General features: G+C 36.7%; 1 protein-coding gene across 1 annotated transcript in view; it reads left to right on the top strand.

Moving 5' to 3' along the window:
* Positions 1-17,895, top strand: part of DMXL1 (Dmx like 1) — a 65,059-nt gene that overhangs the window by 12,100 nt on the left and 35,064 nt on the right. The window contains exons 5-18 of the mRNA XM_015849942.2: positions 116-242; positions 2,512-2,578; positions 3,295-3,470; positions 4,692-4,881; positions 5,950-6,118; positions 8,764-8,976; positions 9,535-9,788; positions 9,886-10,570; positions 11,084-11,205; positions 11,650-11,796; positions 12,202-12,304; positions 13,861-13,977; positions 14,933-15,157; positions 15,847-17,541. Coding sequence (XP_015705428.1) covers positions 116-242; positions 2,512-2,578; positions 3,295-3,470; positions 4,692-4,881; positions 5,950-6,118; positions 8,764-8,976; positions 9,535-9,788; positions 9,886-10,570; positions 11,084-11,205; positions 11,650-11,796; positions 12,202-12,304; positions 13,861-13,977; positions 14,933-15,157; positions 15,847-17,541 — 4,290 coding nt within the window. The remainder of the gene's footprint in view (positions 1-115; positions 243-2,511; positions 2,579-3,294; positions 3,471-4,691; positions 4,882-5,949; positions 6,119-8,763; positions 8,977-9,534; positions 9,789-9,885; positions 10,571-11,083; positions 11,206-11,649; positions 11,797-12,201; positions 12,305-13,860; positions 13,978-14,932; positions 15,158-15,846; positions 17,542-17,895) is intronic.

The following is a 17,895-nucleotide window of genomic DNA, read 5'->3' as shown; positions in this document are numbered from 1 at the left end:
TTCTTTAATTAATATGGAAGTTAATATATGGCATATTTTGTTTTGCACTGTCTCTTCAATCTGTATTTTTTTCTATTTTTTTTTCTATTTGTTTTGTTATAATTATTTGTTTTAGGCACACGCCTTTTGACTGGTTCCAGTTGTCTTCAGCTTTGGTCCAATGTTCCTTTGGAGAGCTCATCTGACAATGACAGCACTGACAGAACAGATGTTGGAGAATGGAGGTGTATCTGGCAATGCAAGTAAGAAACTGTTTTAAAATCAGTTCCTTTTCCTTTGCTGGTTTGTTTAGTGAAATCATCCTGTATACTGCTGTTTATAAACACTATTCAAACATGATTCTAGAATCATTTTTGCATTCAGTACGTAACAATTGTTCATTACTACCAGTTTAGCTGTAACTGTTTTTTATGTAGTTTGTGTTCTTTAACAGTTCTTCAGTTTTATCAAGCACTATTAGAATGTAAAGGCTGTCATTGTGACTATCAGCAGACTTTGTTCCTTGTACAGTAAATATGGTGAACTCTGCTTATTTGAAAGATATTATACTTGCAGGACCAATTTAGATAAAATTCCTTCTCTATCCTACTGACCGCAACTTTCTTTCCTCCATAGATTGTTTTCCCACATTTTGCATTTTCGGTATTCTTAGATATAGATATGAAAAGATGGATGCTTTTGTTTTTACCACGTCTCTGGATGTTCTTTGGGTGCTGATGTTAGTTGGTCATTATAGTCTTTGTGTCTGTGGATTTGCACAGTCAGAAGAGTTTTACCTCAGTACTTCATTTTGTAAGTTTGGTTCCTCTCACCACAGGGGACTCTTCTAAGATATCAAGTGTACTGTTTTCTTGGGAATAGTGTCCCATATGTCAGTTTTCTTAAATAGGTCTCCATAACTGGTTGACTGGCAGGACTTAACCTGTACTTTTTCCTCATAAAGTACTGGATATTCATGGTGGTTTCCTAGATGCACCTGGGAAAGCCCTTTTTTAACTTTTGAATTGTTTTTTTTTCCCTGTACTCTCTTGCACCAATGTGTGCAGAATCCCAAGCTGAAAGATTTTCCTTTGAATATGATGAACTTTCTAAAATAAATCAAGACTTTGTTAGATAATTGAGATACCCTTGTGACATCATCTCATAGCCTAATGAGAGAAATGAAAATACAGATCGAATGTCACACCCATGGTTTTAGAATCTGAGTATATGTTACTTGTAGTTGGTAACATGCAATACTGTTACTCTCATTTCCCTTTAGTAGCAAGTTCTCATGCGTGCGCCTCAAACCTTGCAGAAGTGTTTACTTCCTACCTCTGCACTCATTCATGGAGTATAAAGAGCAGGGTTTTGTATATTTGAGATTAACAGGCCCCAGAAAGGGTCAGCAGAACTTGTACTGTCCGTTCAGCTTTTGTGTCTGAATGTCTTCCAACATATGTAGTTGAATTAGATAAAGAATAAATGGGAAGTTGTCAGGATACTGACTTTGCAATACTGTTCCCTCCCAGGATTATTTTCAGTGTCTAGAAAAGGCATTCCCAAGTGTCTTAGTGTTGGCTCTGGTAGGAACACGTTGCTGAAACAGAGTTGACAATTGCCTTGCTTTGATTCATAAATTTTGTAATGGATTTGCTGTTGTTAATACACACGCACTTAATTGTGCTTTTATTAACTTGGTGTCTAACTTAATCTCTCTTAGGTTAGGCCTTAAAAATCGTTTTGTCTAAGAATTTCAAGCTTAAAATATATAGACTGTACTTGCACTACACAATAAAATTCTTGTGTGCCTTCTTCCTGTAAATAAGCTAGTCATACAGGTGATAGACCAGGACTTGAAAACTCATAAAGTACACTTGTACGTATTTTCCATTAAAAGCAGAAAAATGGGCCGTTTCAGTAGGCTTATATATATATATATATATATTTTTTTTTTTTTTTAATTTTATTTTATTTTATTTTATTTTTCAATGTGGCATCTTTTACCTTTTTGATTGTGAATGTAAAAGCTATTTAAAATACTTCTTAAGTACTTTATGGTATAACTGAAAAGTTATAAAGGAAAAGTTATAAAAGAAAATAAGGAAAAATTAAATGTGGGTTTTTTTTTTGTCTCCCAGAGAACTTGAAAGATAGCGTGGAGTGGAAGAAATGAGCTTGAAATCCAGATGTTTGTGAAGTGAAAACAGGATGTATCTAGGGCAGAACACACATGTGTAATCCATTAGGAACGGTTTTTAAGTCACAATCATTTGAAATATCAGACAGATGTGGTTGTTCTCAGCTGCATTGTTTGCTCTGTGTTTTTTCTGTATGACTACAACCACTCATTGTATTAATGTTTCTCTTCCTTCTGAACTTTCTTAAACCTTAAATAGTTCTACACAGTACAGTACATGATTTCATACAAAAATTGAATTGCTTTCATGAATTCAAAGCAAAAAGCTGTTTAGAGTTCTGAAGAAGTTCATGAAACGTAACTTGCTATTTTTAATTCTTGTTATTTCATAGTACTGCCTCTCAAGTTTGTTTAATGAAATTCTCACCAGATGGGGAGTTTTTTGCTACTGCTGGAAAGGTAAAAATTTTCTAGCTGTTTTTTGTTTGATTGTTTTTAAACCAAAATGTTTTTTCATGAATATTGACAATCCGGGAAAGGATAATTTCCCAAGACAGGATTGGGGTTAATAAATATTTTCTGTGTCATATTTTAAAATACAGCTTGATACTGACTCAGAATGGGTAAGGTATTGTAATATGTATTCCCATAATCGCAGTCAGTAGATTAATCATATAAAATTCCCACGTGTTATTAAATACAAATAGGCACCAAGTTTATTCTGTCAACTAAATATCCTAGTAGAGACTGTGGAATAATGTTAAACAAGCAAAATGCTGGTGTGCAAGTTTAATGGGGACTGTGTTGTTTTTAAGATAGGTGGAAAACCTGGCTGAAGTGTCACAGAGCCCAAAGCAATAAAAGCTGACAAGTTCTTTTGCCAAAGTATGTTGTACTTTGAATAACAGTAGAGTTTTGTGTAGATTTATTGCAAAACACTGATAGCTAATAAGAATGAGCAGAATTAAATTTGAGTTACTAATGGTAAGACAGACCAAAGGGATCTCTGCAACTACAAATCAAGTGTAGATCAAGTTCTATTTACTGGGCTGACTTGAGTATTTTACTTGGAAGAAAAATTGAAAACCAAGGTGCTGAGTTTAAAAGTATGAAGTTCTGCTGATACATCATGTTCTTATCCAAAATATGTATTGTCTTACCCTGCTCTCTCCCAGGATGATTGTCTTGTGAAAGTGTGGTACAATACAGACAACTGGCGATCGTCTGTAACATCACCAAGTGCAAGTCCAGGAAAACAAGCACAAGAAGTTGATTTTTCATTTGTTTACTTGGCCCATCCTCGATCAGTAAATTCATTTTCATGGAGGAAGACAAGCAAATTCATGCCACGGTGAGTAGTTCTAACAAGCCAGGTTTGCAAATTGTCCAGAAGAACCCAAGCTAAAACTAAAACGAAAATTCTCTGAGAACTTAAAACAAAGTTTTCCATACTGTGAACTAATCTGTTCTGTAGAAGTGCAGGAAGCTACTTCTGTTTACTGTGAAAGCTCATTTAAATCCACTGTTCTGCCACATAATCTTAGTTGTATTGAGATGTATTTTCACCACCTTTCATAGATTAGACAGACTTTTTCTGGGGGGGAGAGATAGAGAGTGGCATATGTATTCACAGGTGTAGTGTTGATGACAGTCACACATGTTGTAAAATTTGTACTCTTTGGCTTGCAGTGGAGTTTGACAGCCTTGTATACATTTAAATTATTGCTTCACACTGAAGTTCTTGAGGGTATATGGGTGAGAAGGAAGCGTGGATAATGAAACCGAGTTTCTGATTGTCTTAGGTGTTGGACTAGATAAAAAGTAATCACTCACAAGAAAAAAAACATTCTTTACAGCTTTTTGTTTGCATTGCCTTAAATGCATTCTCAAACTGAAGTAATATCTGTAATTTCGTATCCTGCAAACATAATTTTATGTATCTGTTATTCCTGTCAGTACATTTTGAATTCTGCATGTCTGTGTGTGTTGGCAAGTTTCTACTGTCTTTTGTATACCAGCCTTTAAATTGAAGACATTTCATAAAGTCATTACCATTATTTAGCAAGTTCTCTGCCTCAGTCTTCACTTCACTTCACTTTCCTTGCTTCTCAGATGCCTAAATCTCTAAGCAGGGATTGGGTGAGCAAAATCCTCATGCTGTCAGTGTGAAGCAAATCAGAGCCTTTCTCATGAGGCTGAATGTGCATCAGTCTATAGGCCAGGGGACATGAATCCTGGGGTGATGAGGGAACTGGCTGATGTAGTAACCAAGCCATTCACCAAGCCACAACTTTTCAGATAGGGAAGTTCCTGGTGACTGGAGAAAGGAAAACATCTCCTCCATTTTTAGGACAGGAAGAAAAGACCCAGGGAGCTACAGGTTAATGAGCCTCACCTCTGTTCCTGGGATGATCGAGAATGTAATGTCTTTTTAGGTTTTTACTTCCCAAACATTTACACTACTTTGTATGATTTTGAAGCTGATAGTAGAAACTCTTTGGGACTGTTATTTTGGTTTCATGCTGTGTTGATTGTGAGTGGTGTTTTCACACCTTAAATTTTCTTTCATTAGTGGTGCTGTCTGCAATGTACTCCTGACTTGCTGTAAGGATAACGTTTGTCGTCTCTGGGCAGAGACTTTGTTACCAAGTGATAGTCTGTTGTATGGTGGAGGACATAACAATTGGACTGAAGCAGTGAACTTCACAAATAGTTTCAAGAGAAATACTTCAAGTAAGGAACGAATGCAAAATGCATTAGAGGTAAGAAGTGAAAGTGAACTTGGAGTTTAAACACATGTGCACACAATTTTAGATGGGATTGTACTTAGTACCTTGAATGCAGGCTCTTTCCTATGGCCTACATCTGCATGGACTTCATCTACAGTCTAAGTCCTGCTTCTACAGGGGCTCTCCATGAGCTGTGGCCTCTTTCAGACTATATCCACTGCTGCACTGGGAGTTCGTCGGTGGCTGCAGGTGAAGAACTGCTCTGCATGGTGCCCACAGACTGCAGGGACACAGCCTGCTCCAGCATGGGGCAGTGCTGGGCTGCAGGGAGTTTCTCTGCCCTGCCTGCAGCATCTCTTGCCCTCCTGCGCTCACTTTGGTGCCTGCAAAGCTGCTTCTGTACATGTTGTTACTACTTTCTCCTTTCTGCTGTTGTGCAGCAGTTTTTCACTTCCTTTAATTTGCCCTCCCCAAACACATAACCAGTGTCAGTTTTGGCTCAGCTCTGGCAGCAGCGGGTTCCTTCTGGAGCACTGGATCTGACTGTGATGTGACAAGGGGCAGCTACTGTGCTCTGCGACTCTTGTTTGAAGCCCTGTCTATTCCATAATCTTTCCATATAACTGAATATGGGAGTGAACCTTAAAAATAATAGGGCTTTTCTTGTGGGAGCGGAAGAACATATATAATGAAATGCAAAGCACTAATGTAGTTTTTCCCAGCCTCTCTGAAACAAGATGATTCATATTTTCTTTTTGTTCCTAATCTTCAGTGAGCACATTGTATGTTTATGAAAATGAAGGTATCTTTTGGTTAAGTGTAAAACCTGCGGAAGCACTGTCCACACACTGAAATATGAAACAGTAATTAAGTCACAGTATCTGTGTGTCTTTATAAGTGAATATGAACACAAAGATACTGTTCTGCTGCAGATGGAATCAGAACATTGTAATTTTTGTGAGAAACTCAGCCAATGTTTTAAAGTAACTTTTAAACTTAAAAAATATGTGTAATGCACTGATGTCTGGGAAGTCACTTACAGATGAAATCTGCCTTTTCTTTTTGAAAGGAATTAAAAATGACTCCTTATTCTTCATGCAGTTAAACCTGAGGCACTTTCGGCGAGGAAGAAGGAGGTCAGGTGCTGTTGTTGCACATACTGGATGCTCTCCACATCAGCAAGATCCTCATGAAGTTCACAGGAACATTGCTCCTCATGCAAATGCACTCTGTCACTTCCATATTGCTGCCAGCATCAATCCAGCAACAGGTAGGAATTGTGTGAAGTGATTGCTGCAGGATAACTGCAATTTGCTCTTAGGCATGTTTTGTTAGCATAATCATAATTTGCTCTGCTTTGTACAGTATTTCTCTGCTAACGCAAAATGTCTAGGATATTGGTTTCTTTGAACAACTAGCAGAGCTTACATCAACAGTAATGAAACACTTTGAAGGAATTTCCTCTCAGTAATCATGGCTTTCATTTCTTTCCGTGTAACTGGTCTGAGGTACAGTATTTGTGACAGGAGGTGCAGATTTAATGGTAATTGCACTGTATGTATGAAGTTTATTGCAGGCTGCACAGTGATGAAACAAAATATTCCAGACTTCTTAAAATGATTATCTAATATGAAGTGTTTGACATAACAGTTATCTTTATGCTTACATTCTTTATCTGAACCAAACAAAACACACTTTTATCTTGTGTTCCATAAACTTTAATATTCTCTACTACTCAAGCATTATGTTGGTAGGGCTTGTTTTCAGTACCTTGTTAGTAACTACTATTTGTCTTCATAGCTCTTTGTCCATTCTGAAATATAAAAATACTGCCTTTGCGTACCCATTTAGGATCTGAATGTTGCTTACTTGTGTTCAGCTTGATATTTACCAGAACCTCCAAGTCCTTCTCTACCAAGGTGCTTTCCAGCTGTATGGTCTTTAGCATGTCCTTGTGCCTTTCCAGGTGCAGAGCTCTGCACTTTCTTGCTGAACTTTATGAGATTCTTGTCATCCCATTTCTTGACTCTGTCAAGGTCCCAGTGAGTTCAATAGAAGGAGTAAACAGTATTTATTTTTAGGTGGGTTTTTTAAATTTATTTTTAGCTTTTTAGAGTTATTTTTAGGTATATCCAGACAGTTACTGAATCCAAAGACTTTATAAGCTTTTTTTCTTTAAAAAAAGTGTCATTTGTAGAGCAAGTAGAAATTTGCTAAGGACCCAGAACTGAGAACCAGTTAGAAGCTGTTAATCCTCAAGAAAATGCACAAAAAGTTTTTAGTTCAAGAACTGAGTAACTGAAGTTTTCAAGTAGAGGAACACAGGTTCTGCTTTGAGTTTAAGCGTTATGCTGTATTTATGACTGGCAATACTTTTTCTTTCTGTTTTCTTTCTTAAGGTGCGCAGACCAAATTTCTTTAGCATTCTCTTTCTTTGTTTCCTCTCCCTGTCCTTTACCAACTGCAAAATTGCACACAGTCATGTTGGTCCTTTCTTCTATTTGTGTGCCCTGTTTTTATTTTCTTACATTACAGCATAAATAAGTAGAGCCATTACTAGTGAAGGAACAGTATTGTTATTGAAAATATTTTGTCTCCTGGGGTATGTATTTGAAGTACTAGTTCATAAGTAAGGACTAGAAGCAGAATATCTTTGAAGGCTCCCTGGTGGGAATTAAATGGAGGTTAAGCTCTTAGCATATTGCTTTGTGGCTCGTTTTAGTAAATTACAGTAATTTACCTAGCAACTTTCTTGACAAGCTTAGATGATGTAACTTTGCAGCAGTCTGATACTTGCTTCTGCCGCTTACTCAGTGATTACTGGTTTGTTTTTCACCTAGTGGCATCATATAGCATTATAAAAGAAGAAAAGTGAATCTGTAGGAATGAGAAGTCCTGGCCTTGTATGATAATGTAACAGAGAATATTGGTCGCTCTGTTAGTTCTTGCTAGTGTAAACTGTGATACATGTGATCCGTGATAACCTTGTGAACCTCCTGCAGCCTCAATTCTGGAGTTAACACTGAAAATTGTGCTCAAATTATTTGGTTTGTACTAAGCTGTAATAGCAAAAAGCAGTTGCAGGGTGTGCTAGTTTAACACCACTGAGCAGCTAGCCCAGCATCATGCCACTTTCAAGTCAGCCCTCCTTTCCCCCTGGATCAAAAGGACTGGAGGAGAAGATACTAAGAAAAAATAAATAAATAAACTCATGTTGAAGTAAGGACTGGGAGATCATTTGCCAATTACCATTATGAGCAAAACAGGCTAAGCATAAGGGAGACTAATGTAATTTATTGCCTAGTAATAAAACTAGGGCAATAAGAGCTAAAAACAAACTAAAAACACATCCCGCCTCCCCTGAGCTCTACCTTTATGTTTGTTCTTCTCTTGCGCAGTGCAGGGGAATGGGGACCTTGGTGCCTGCAGGGCTGTTTCACATTTATCACACCTTTTTTCCTAGCTGCTGCTGTGCAGCAGTTTTTTTCCCTTTCTTAAACCTGCTCTAAAGAAAACACAATCAGCACTGCTCATGGCTCAGCCCTGGCCAGGAGTGGGTCCCTTTTGAGGCAACTGGAGCTGGCTCTTAACTAACTTGGGGCAGGTCTTGACCTTTCAATCCCTACAGCCTGTTGCTGTTAGAACCTTGCCACATAAACCTGATACTCACTGCCATACTGTATTGCTGATAGGGTCATACTAAAGAAACATCCCGTATAAAATCCCTAATGGATAGCAACAAAACGGTGTGATACCAAAGGGTGATGTTGATTGAAAGGTGTGACCAGTGGCAACACATTTACTCCTTTTTTTTTTTTTCATGATTGTGTTCCTACTTGAAAACAGTTCCTCAAAAATATTTTTTTGTCCAAACTGCTTTGTTTTGAATAAAGTTTGTACTATCTTTCATGTTAGATATTCCTCTGCTCCCTTCTATCACATCTCTGAGTCTTGGTGAAAACGAAGAAAAGAGTGGACCCTTTGTTGTGCACTGGCTGAACAATAAAGAACTTCATTTTACCTTATCCATGGAAGTATTTTTGCAGCAGCTTAAAAAGAATTTTGAACATCATTCTCCTGAGACAAATACTGAGGAATCCAGTCAGATGGATGTAAGATCAGAAGAAGGTAAAAGTCATGTCATAGACAAACGGCTTTCATTTTACAATATAATATGTAATATTCTTCCGTCTGGTCTGTGAGGCATGCTGTTTAATACATTATGAAGCAGAGAGACTGTAGTAGTATTTATGTGAATTTTCTTCCCTTCTACTCTTAAGAGCCAAAGTGGCTCTTTAAAAAAAGAAGAAAGAATATGTGCTTGAGGAAGTTGATTTCATATTGAAACTAAACTTTCTTGCATTCATTATTGGTGTGCACCACATCTGAACAGCTTTATATGTAACCGAATACATAACATTATACGTAGTTTGGAGGTGATTGCCATTCAGTCTGTGCATGAGAAAATTGTTACAATGGGAAAAATAAGTATTTCAAACTGAAATGCAAACTCAGGAATATTGATTTGTTAGTCTTTGGCTGCAGTCCACTGGAGGACTTTGATTAGAGCTTTCATTATTTAAAATTTATGCTTGCATGATTTATTTAGAATAATCTTGAAAGGTGCTCCAGGGCTTCAAAGACACTACTTGCTAAACTTCTGAATATGATTTGTTTGTGTTCTAGAAACTGATGAAAATGGAGATGAACAGAAAGGAAATGAAGAGAAGAAGGAACTGGGTGATGAGAAGACTACTCCAGCATCAAGCCTTGTTCCTTTATCTTCTGCTGTTGTAGATCACGAAGTTGAACTATTGCTTTCTGAATGGAGTAAAAATGCTGATATGCTATTTAGTATACATCCTATGGATGGTTCACTGCTAGTATGGCATGTAGACTGGCTGGATGAATACCAACCTGGCATGTTTCGACAGGTGCAGGTACTTTACTTTTTTCAGGATTACACACTTCTACTGAGTAGAAAGTATGCTGAGTAAATTTTGATACTTACTGTTTCTTTCTTTATCAAAATTCCAGGTGTCTTTTGTTTCAAGGATTCCTGTAGCATTCCCAACGGGTGATGCAAACTCTCTTTGCAGAAGTATAGTGATGTATGCATGTACCAAAAATGTTGACTTGGCTATTCAGCAAGGCAGACAAAAGCCTCCTGGCCTTACACGATCTTCATCTATGCTCATCTCTTCTGGGCACAGTAAATCAACCAACAGTTTAAAACTGAGTATTTTCACACCCAATGTTATGATGATTTCCAAACATGCGGATGGGTCTTTGAATCAATGGCTCGTGAGTTTTGCTGAAGAATCTGCTTTTTCAACTGTAATTAGTATTTCACATAAATCGAGATACTGTGGTCACCGTTTTCATCTTAATGACTTGGCTTGCCATTCAGTATTACCACTGCTGCTTACAACCTCACATCACAATGCTCTAAGTTCACCAGACGTTGAGAATGCGAAACAGGCAAACGATTCTTTAAAGTCTCAGGAGTCATCAGTAAGACTTCAGGGTAGAGGCAATGCAAATGTAACATCCCAGGATCCCAATGCAGTTTACAGTGAACTTATTCTTTGGAGAGTTGATCCTGTTGGGCCACTGTCCTTTTCTGGTGGAGTTTCTGAACTTGCTCGGATAAATTCTCTCCATGTTTCAGCTTTTTCTAATGTTGCATGGCTGCCTACTCTTATACCCAGCTATTGCCTTGGTGAGTTCATTTTACTTGTTTCTTAAGCATTCCAGAATCTGAGCTAATAATACTGTTAAGTAGATAATGTACGTATATGTGAATGCATTGAAGAAGATATGTTAAACTTGAATCCTTTATCTTACAAGTTTCCAAGCTACTAATGCTTTGAAATTGTATAATCATTTCTGAAGAATTGTTCTGGAGTTCTACCTTTTTCATGTACATCTTATTTTGGGAGCTAATGAAGAGATGTGCTGAGATGGTAGTGTATTCTTTAGAATGCAGACTGTGGTGAACACCTAGAAACAGAGGTAGATTTTGCTCTAATTTAAAAACCAAATTCTGATTTCATTCTGTATTCTTTAGTTTTTTGCTAAGCATTACACTTTGTAGTTCTTGGATATGAACAGAATTTAAGGAGGGGATATTTCTTGTGTTTCTTTTTCATATGTTGTAAATTTCCTCTTGATGAAGAAAGGAGCCAGTTGATGTCTGAATATTTTGAGTAGTTTATGCATTCATATTTTTCAGGTGCATACTGTAATTCTCCAAGTGCCTGCTTTGTGGCTAGTGATGGACAGCATTTGAGATTGTATCAAGCTGTAATAGATGCCAAAAAACTTCTGTGTGAGCAATCCAATCCAGAGATTTCTGTAAGTGAATTCTGTGTCAAGTTTTTGGAGGTTGGAATCTCATTCAATGATAATAATTACAGACTTATTAGAAACTGACTGAGCTGGTTGCTGAGGATTTTGCAGATCACGGTAGTCCGGTTCTGCTTGTCAAAACAGATACCATAAAGCTTTTCAGCTCCTTAGTGGTAGTACAGTTGAAAATATGTTTCAGCTCAGTGAAAGAGCAATAAACTGCTGCATGTGAGGCTTTTCAAGTGAGATCAAGTTCTTCCCACACTTTGTCAACAAAAGTATGTCACTTGATAAAACTATAAGTGTTATAATTGATCATGGAAACTCGCAGCTAGTTGTACATATAATGCTTTTTCTAACATTTGCTTAGATGTTGTATCTAGCTCGTAGACTGTTACAAATATGGACAAAACTGAGTTAACAATCATTCCACTGACTTTTTTAAAACAGAAGTACGTTGGTGAAGTTTTTAACATCATAAGTCAGCAATCTACTGCTCGTCCAGGATGTATCATTGAGTTGGATGCCATCACAGAGCCGTTCCTAAGAACTTTTTCTTGTACTCATTTTTGTAATATAAGTGCCATGTTACAAAGTGTTAACAATAGAGGTTATGCTTACAGCACAATGTCAGGTGAAATGAAACATTCAAAGATTCATTCTGACATGCACTGACTGACCATCCAGGTCTATTGGAGTTCAGGAAGCATTTGACAATGCTCTTAGACACAGAATTTGAATTCGGGGCAGTCCTGTGTGGAGCCATTGATGTTCCATGTGGGTCCCTTCCAACTTAGCATATTGCATGATTCTATAATACACTTGCTTTTAGTTTCATAGAACGTGTAAATGGAGAAAATTTTAATAATGAGGTGCATTTTATTGAGAAACTTTTCTTATGTTCAGCTTAACAATCAACTTAAACGCTCCGGTGTTAGAGAGAAAGCTTATGCAATGCACTCTGTGATGTTCAGTTCTTGTGTGTATCTTTTACTTTCTTAGCATGGCAGGAAAACACAATTATTCCATGTTTTTCAAGAAGACTTCATTTTAAATAACCAAGAGAAAGGAACACTTGATAAGAAGAATAATGTAGCGGATTCTGGTAAAAAACAATTTTTCATTAACACAATTTTATGTTGCTTTCTGCAGAACTTATTGTATAGGTTTTTTTCCATTTTTCTTTATTTAAGACCTTTATATGCTAAAGAAGAAATTTTAGTGTGCTTTACTTCCTCGGGGATTAATATGTATCCAAATTTAGACAAAGTAGCGTAAGATACCCATCAATTACTTTTTAAAGCATTTTGTTGTTGATACCCTTCTTATGTCAATTATTGTAAACTTAAAGCTTGTATTTGTAAGATATGATGTAGCTGTAAACTTATCTGCATCCTTTCATGAAGGATGCTCATCCTTCACGTTAGATGAATGCTCTCACAAGGCCTTATAATATAATAGTAATTATTTCAAATTAGCAAACCGTCCCCAGAATACCCACAACTTAAAAATACAATACTGTGAGTAATGCATAAATAATGCGTAACTATAATTATAGGGTTTATGATTCTGTGGATCTTAAGATTGTTCTCAAATTCTCTGGAATGAATTTTTTCATTCCTGGATTTGATCAGTGTTTTTGTTGTTTAGGCATCTCAATTTTGTATTGTTCTGTTCCAGTTTAATGGTTTGGAAAACAGAGATAAAAATAAAGTTGTGGTCAGTGATTCCAAGTTATCTGCAGTAGTAGTGAGATTGCTAAATATGAGGAAGCAAAACTGTCTGAAGTATCAAAATGTTGCTTAATTCTAGGCATGTGAAATATATTTTTGGTTTAAGAAAAGAGATGTACTAAGAAAAATGACATGAGCTGAATATACATAGTGATTGATTCTGAGTGAGCTGTTTCTGCTCAAGAAAGATGTGGAGTAATAGATACTATCTATAAAATTGACCACTGCTGAGAGCTGGATTTACTAGAAACACAAATGGGATGATGGAAACAACTGAAATGAGGAGAAAAAATAAGTGTTGTCCGACAGTAAATTTGTCATGTGTTTGCATGGAAGTGATTCATTCTTGGATGTCCGTATATATATGTGTTCTGGACACAGGGTTAGACTCAATGATCTCTAGATGTCCCTTCCAACACCTACAATTCTGTGATTCTTTGACTACCATGTAAGACCTTGGGCTAAGTAGACCCCTTATAAGTATGACCTAGAAGCGTGCCCTTGGCATATGTTCTCACTTGAACGTATCTACTGCTTTAAATCATTTCAGTTTTAATCCTCTACTCTTCAGTGAAACATTTCAGGTACTTGGCTTATGTTATTTTTTGGAAAGAATAAATTGAGAAATAGATGATTAGGTGTATGGGACAAACACATTAAGGACAAACAAGTAGAACTGAGAATACATTCTGGGACTCACCTTTAAACACATGGGAGATGTTTTACTCCCTCTGAAACAATATAGTGACAGTTTTTCATGTATGTACCTAAACAAGTGACAAAGGTTATTGCTTGTGATAAAATATTCATAAAAGTAGTGAGAAGGAGTTATATACAGTCATTGCATTTGGGCAACAGTTCACAGTAACTTTCTTTCTAGCTGGCACATACAGTTGAAGTAAAATGTTCTTGTTCTGATTTTCATCAGGAAAACAGAAAAATGGATTCTCTGAAAAATTCTACTTAATAGTAGTAGAGTATACTCAAAACCATTCATTACTGCATATGTGGCATTTACATTTGAAGTCAGTTCCAGTCTCAGTAGGTAAGCTCTTTTCCTTGTAGAATAGATGTTTATTTAAAAGAAAAAAAAGCCATTTTCTTTTTAATGTATCTGCTGCAAAGTGGTTTCCTAAGTAATATTTCATCTTTTGAATAGAACCTTGATTCTTCTGTTAAAAGCTTAAATCAAAATTCAGTGTTTCTTTACTAGTTCTTAATTTTCAGAAGGCTGAAGCATTTGATGTATTCATCATGAGCCCTAACTTCGCTATGTTTTCTTTTTTTATCTTAAGGGCACATATATTCATACAGTTTAAATGGAGCCTAACAGTTCAGATGATTTGCTTTTCAGAAGTTTTTGTTCTGCAGTTTTTGTATTTAAGATTTTTAATGGTGGGCACTTGTCTGAAAAGATTACAGTTATGTACAAATCTAAATACAGAAATATGGTAATTCTCTTTCAGACCATCAAAGTACCACTAAAATTATGAAGTTTAGGTATGCTAGGATTTTAAGGCAGCCTAGAACAAACTCTTACCACACACCAAAAAGTTTTGCAATGCACGTTCCTCTATTTTAAGTCAAAATTTTACTTATCACACTCTTTCCTTCAGAGGCAAAACATCAGAAGTTATTTTAAGAATTATAGAAGGTAGGAAATAATTCTTCCTGAGAGTGTTTAATTTTTTCTAGCTGAAAATATTTTATGGCTCATGAAGCGTTAATTTCCATGGAACACTACATATGTGTCTCTTCTGCAATTTTGCTGTCTCTAACAGTTTAATTATTTGAAGAGTTTATAACTTCTTAACTGTTCTGCAGTTCCAGTATTTCAGGGGTGTTACAGTTTCTCTTATTCTGAATTCAAGAGCATATTTCATTTAAAAGGAAGTAAAATTATAAGTTTTTATCTATCCTTAAAATCAGTGAAACTATCTCTTAGGTTAAAAGAGATCGTTGACTTTTTTTTTTTTTAAATAATGCAAACCTTTCTTTAGATGACAAGATAGATTCAAATACTCCTGAAGCAACAACACAAACAGAAGAGTCGTATTCTTCACCAGATCCAGAGAAGATTCAGTCACCTTTCACACAGAAGTATCAGGCCTGTAGAGCAAACCTTCAGAGCACAAGCTGGCTCACTCTGTCTTCAAAAATGGTGTATAGCCAAGAGCTGAGTTTGCCAGAAGGAGTGGAGATAATAAGTGTTAAGCCTTCAGCAGGTTTGTAATCTTTTTTTTTTTTCTTAAGAGCAAAATGAATAGTCTAGTGTTGTTAGATCTACCTACAGGCACTGTAATTTGAAAAGGTTTGCTAATACTCATCCCTCTGATTTATTATTTTTTGTCTGGATCCTGGAGGTAATATTAACGTAATGATTACTATACTGTAAAGCATAGTATTTCTTCATGTCCAGGTTCTGATGATAAAAGAAATTTTAGAAACAAATTTGATTTGTAGTCATTAATTACCTTTTGGTGGTGTCCAGATTTAAATTTAACGTTGCAACCAGAAGTCATTTGAACAGTTTTCTGGAAAGATGTTTATATTACAGACTGGGAAATTTTTGTTTGACAGGAGAGATTATAGAATTATATCTTCTGTCTAGTGGGAGAAAAAAACAATATCTCTTTCCCACGCAACACAAAAACTGGTACCTATTATTACCAGTATTCAAGTTTAAATTAGGCAATTTAAATCCTTTCTAGAGAATGACGTAGAGACTAATGCTAAAATGGTTCCACTGGACTTTTTTTAATATCATCTCCTTTGTGAAGCACTGGGAACAAGCCTTTTTAAAGAGGAAGTACTAATACTTGTTTTAAAATAATAAAGTGATAACTGAACAAAAAGTTTTTTACTTTTGGCCTGTTTTTTTTAACTGCCCCATTAAAAATTATTTTATTTTTAGGACATCTGAGTAGTTCTTCCATATACCCCGTTTGTCGTGCACCTTATCTGCTGGCTACTTCATGCACAGATGGAAAAGTTCGATTCTGGAGATGCAGGGTGACCACTGAATCATCAGTTTCTTCCATGCCAGAATCAAAAGTACACAGTGATGTAACATACATATGGGAAGAATGGCCATTACTGATTGAGGATGGACTTCTTAGTAGTAGTGCTATTAATGTTCCAGGAAGGCCGACTGAAGTTAGTTGTGCACACACAAACCGATTAGCTGTAGCGTACAAGCAGGTAACATCTAAAAATAGCCACCTTTCTCAAGACTTTGTTATGCATGTTAGTATATTCGAATGTGAATCTACAGGGGGTTCTTCTTGGGTTCTGGAACAGACTCTTCATTTAGATGAGATAGGCACTATGTTAGACTCTGCTGTTAGTATTGATAGTAATTTAGTGGCATACAACAGACAAGAGGTTTCTCTCTCATGTGGTAATGTTATTCCGAGCACTAAGCACTTAGTACACTTAGATTGGATGTCTAGGGAGGATGGTTCGCACATTCTGACAGTTGGAATTGGATCAAAACTTTATATGTTTGGCCAGCTGTCTGGGAAAATGCAAGAACAAAATGGTAAGGAGACCGTAGCAATCTCCCATATTGGCAGTACTACCACGAAGGCTACAAACTTTTCTAGGTTTGTTCTGCTGCGTTCTGTTGACTTGGTTTCTTCCGTAGAGGGATCACCTCCTTTTCCAGTCTCCCTGTCTTGGGTACGTGATGGCATTCTTGTAGTTGGAATGGATTGTGAAATGCATGTTTATTCACAGTGGCAACCTCCTGCCAAGCAGGGTCTAGTTAGCACAGATTCCTGCAGTATGCCAAGTATAACTAGCTTAATGAAAGAAAGCCAGTCAGCTGCCTCTGGTCTGCCTCCACCAAAGCGAACCTTGACCAGATCTATGACCAGCCTTGCACAGAAACTTAGTGGGAAAAGATCTGCCTTTGATCTGTCTGCAGAAATGGAAGACTCTGGTCTTTTTGAAGCAGCTCATATGTTATCTCCCACTTTACCTCAGTACCATCCACATCAACTGTTAGAACTCATGGATCTTGGTAAAGTACGTAGAACAAAAGCCATTCTGTCCCATCTAGTGAAGTGCATTGCTGGAGAAGTTGTTGCTATAAATGAATCTGAACCTAATCATGATAGGAGACTTAGATCTCTGACCATCAGTGCTAGTGGAAGTACTTCACGAGATCCCAAAACATTCAGCAAAACGGAGACTACAGACTATATTGAAATAGACTCTGTTCCACCATTACCGTTGTATGCTCTGCTTGCAGCAGATGATGATTCCTCTCATTCCTGTTCAGAAAAGTCTCATAGTCAAAATAGTCAAAGTAAAAATGATATGCCCAAGGACAATTATGAAGATCTCTTTCAAAATTCTGTTATAAGTACAGATGAACTTGTAACATTTGATGCAGAGGAAGACGGTGAGAAACCAAAAGTAATTGATCTTTCACAATTTAGCCCAACTTACTTTGGACCAGAGCATGCCCAAGTTCTATCTCGTCACTTGCTTCATTCAAGCTTGCCAGGCCTGACTAGAATGGAACAGATGTCATTGATGGCCTTGGCAGATACTATTGCTACCACCAGTACTGACATTGGAGAAAGCAGGGACAGGAGCCAGGGTAAGATGTCTCTTCTAGATTTTATGTATTACTGTTTCAAAGCTCTTTCTGGAACTTTCCTGTTAGTTCTGAATATTTCTGTGGCTTGTCAAAGCATTTCATAGTTCTGTGTTACAGTATATCCTGTTTGATTTGCTGTATTATCATAGTGTTTGTGGTTTAGCTTAAGTTTCATACAGTAAAATTCTGCATTGCTGACTATTCATGCCAGTGTTTTTAAATTGGTCTGTGTGCTGTAATTGTTTCTCCTTCACTTTTGAAGAGATGGCTTTGTAAACTGCCTGTATTTGTTGTGCTACATAGAGAAACTGAGAAATAGTTTTGTTTTATTTGATAAAAACACTCATTATTTCT

The sequence above is a fragment of the Coturnix japonica genome, chromosome Z (genome assembly GCF_001577835.2).
Source record: "Coturnix japonica isolate 7356 chromosome Z, Coturnix japonica 2.1, whole genome shotgun sequence".
Taxonomy (NCBI): Eukaryota; Metazoa; Chordata; class Aves; order Galliformes; family Phasianidae; genus Coturnix; species Coturnix japonica.
This window is presented reverse-complemented; position numbering and strand designations above follow the sequence as displayed.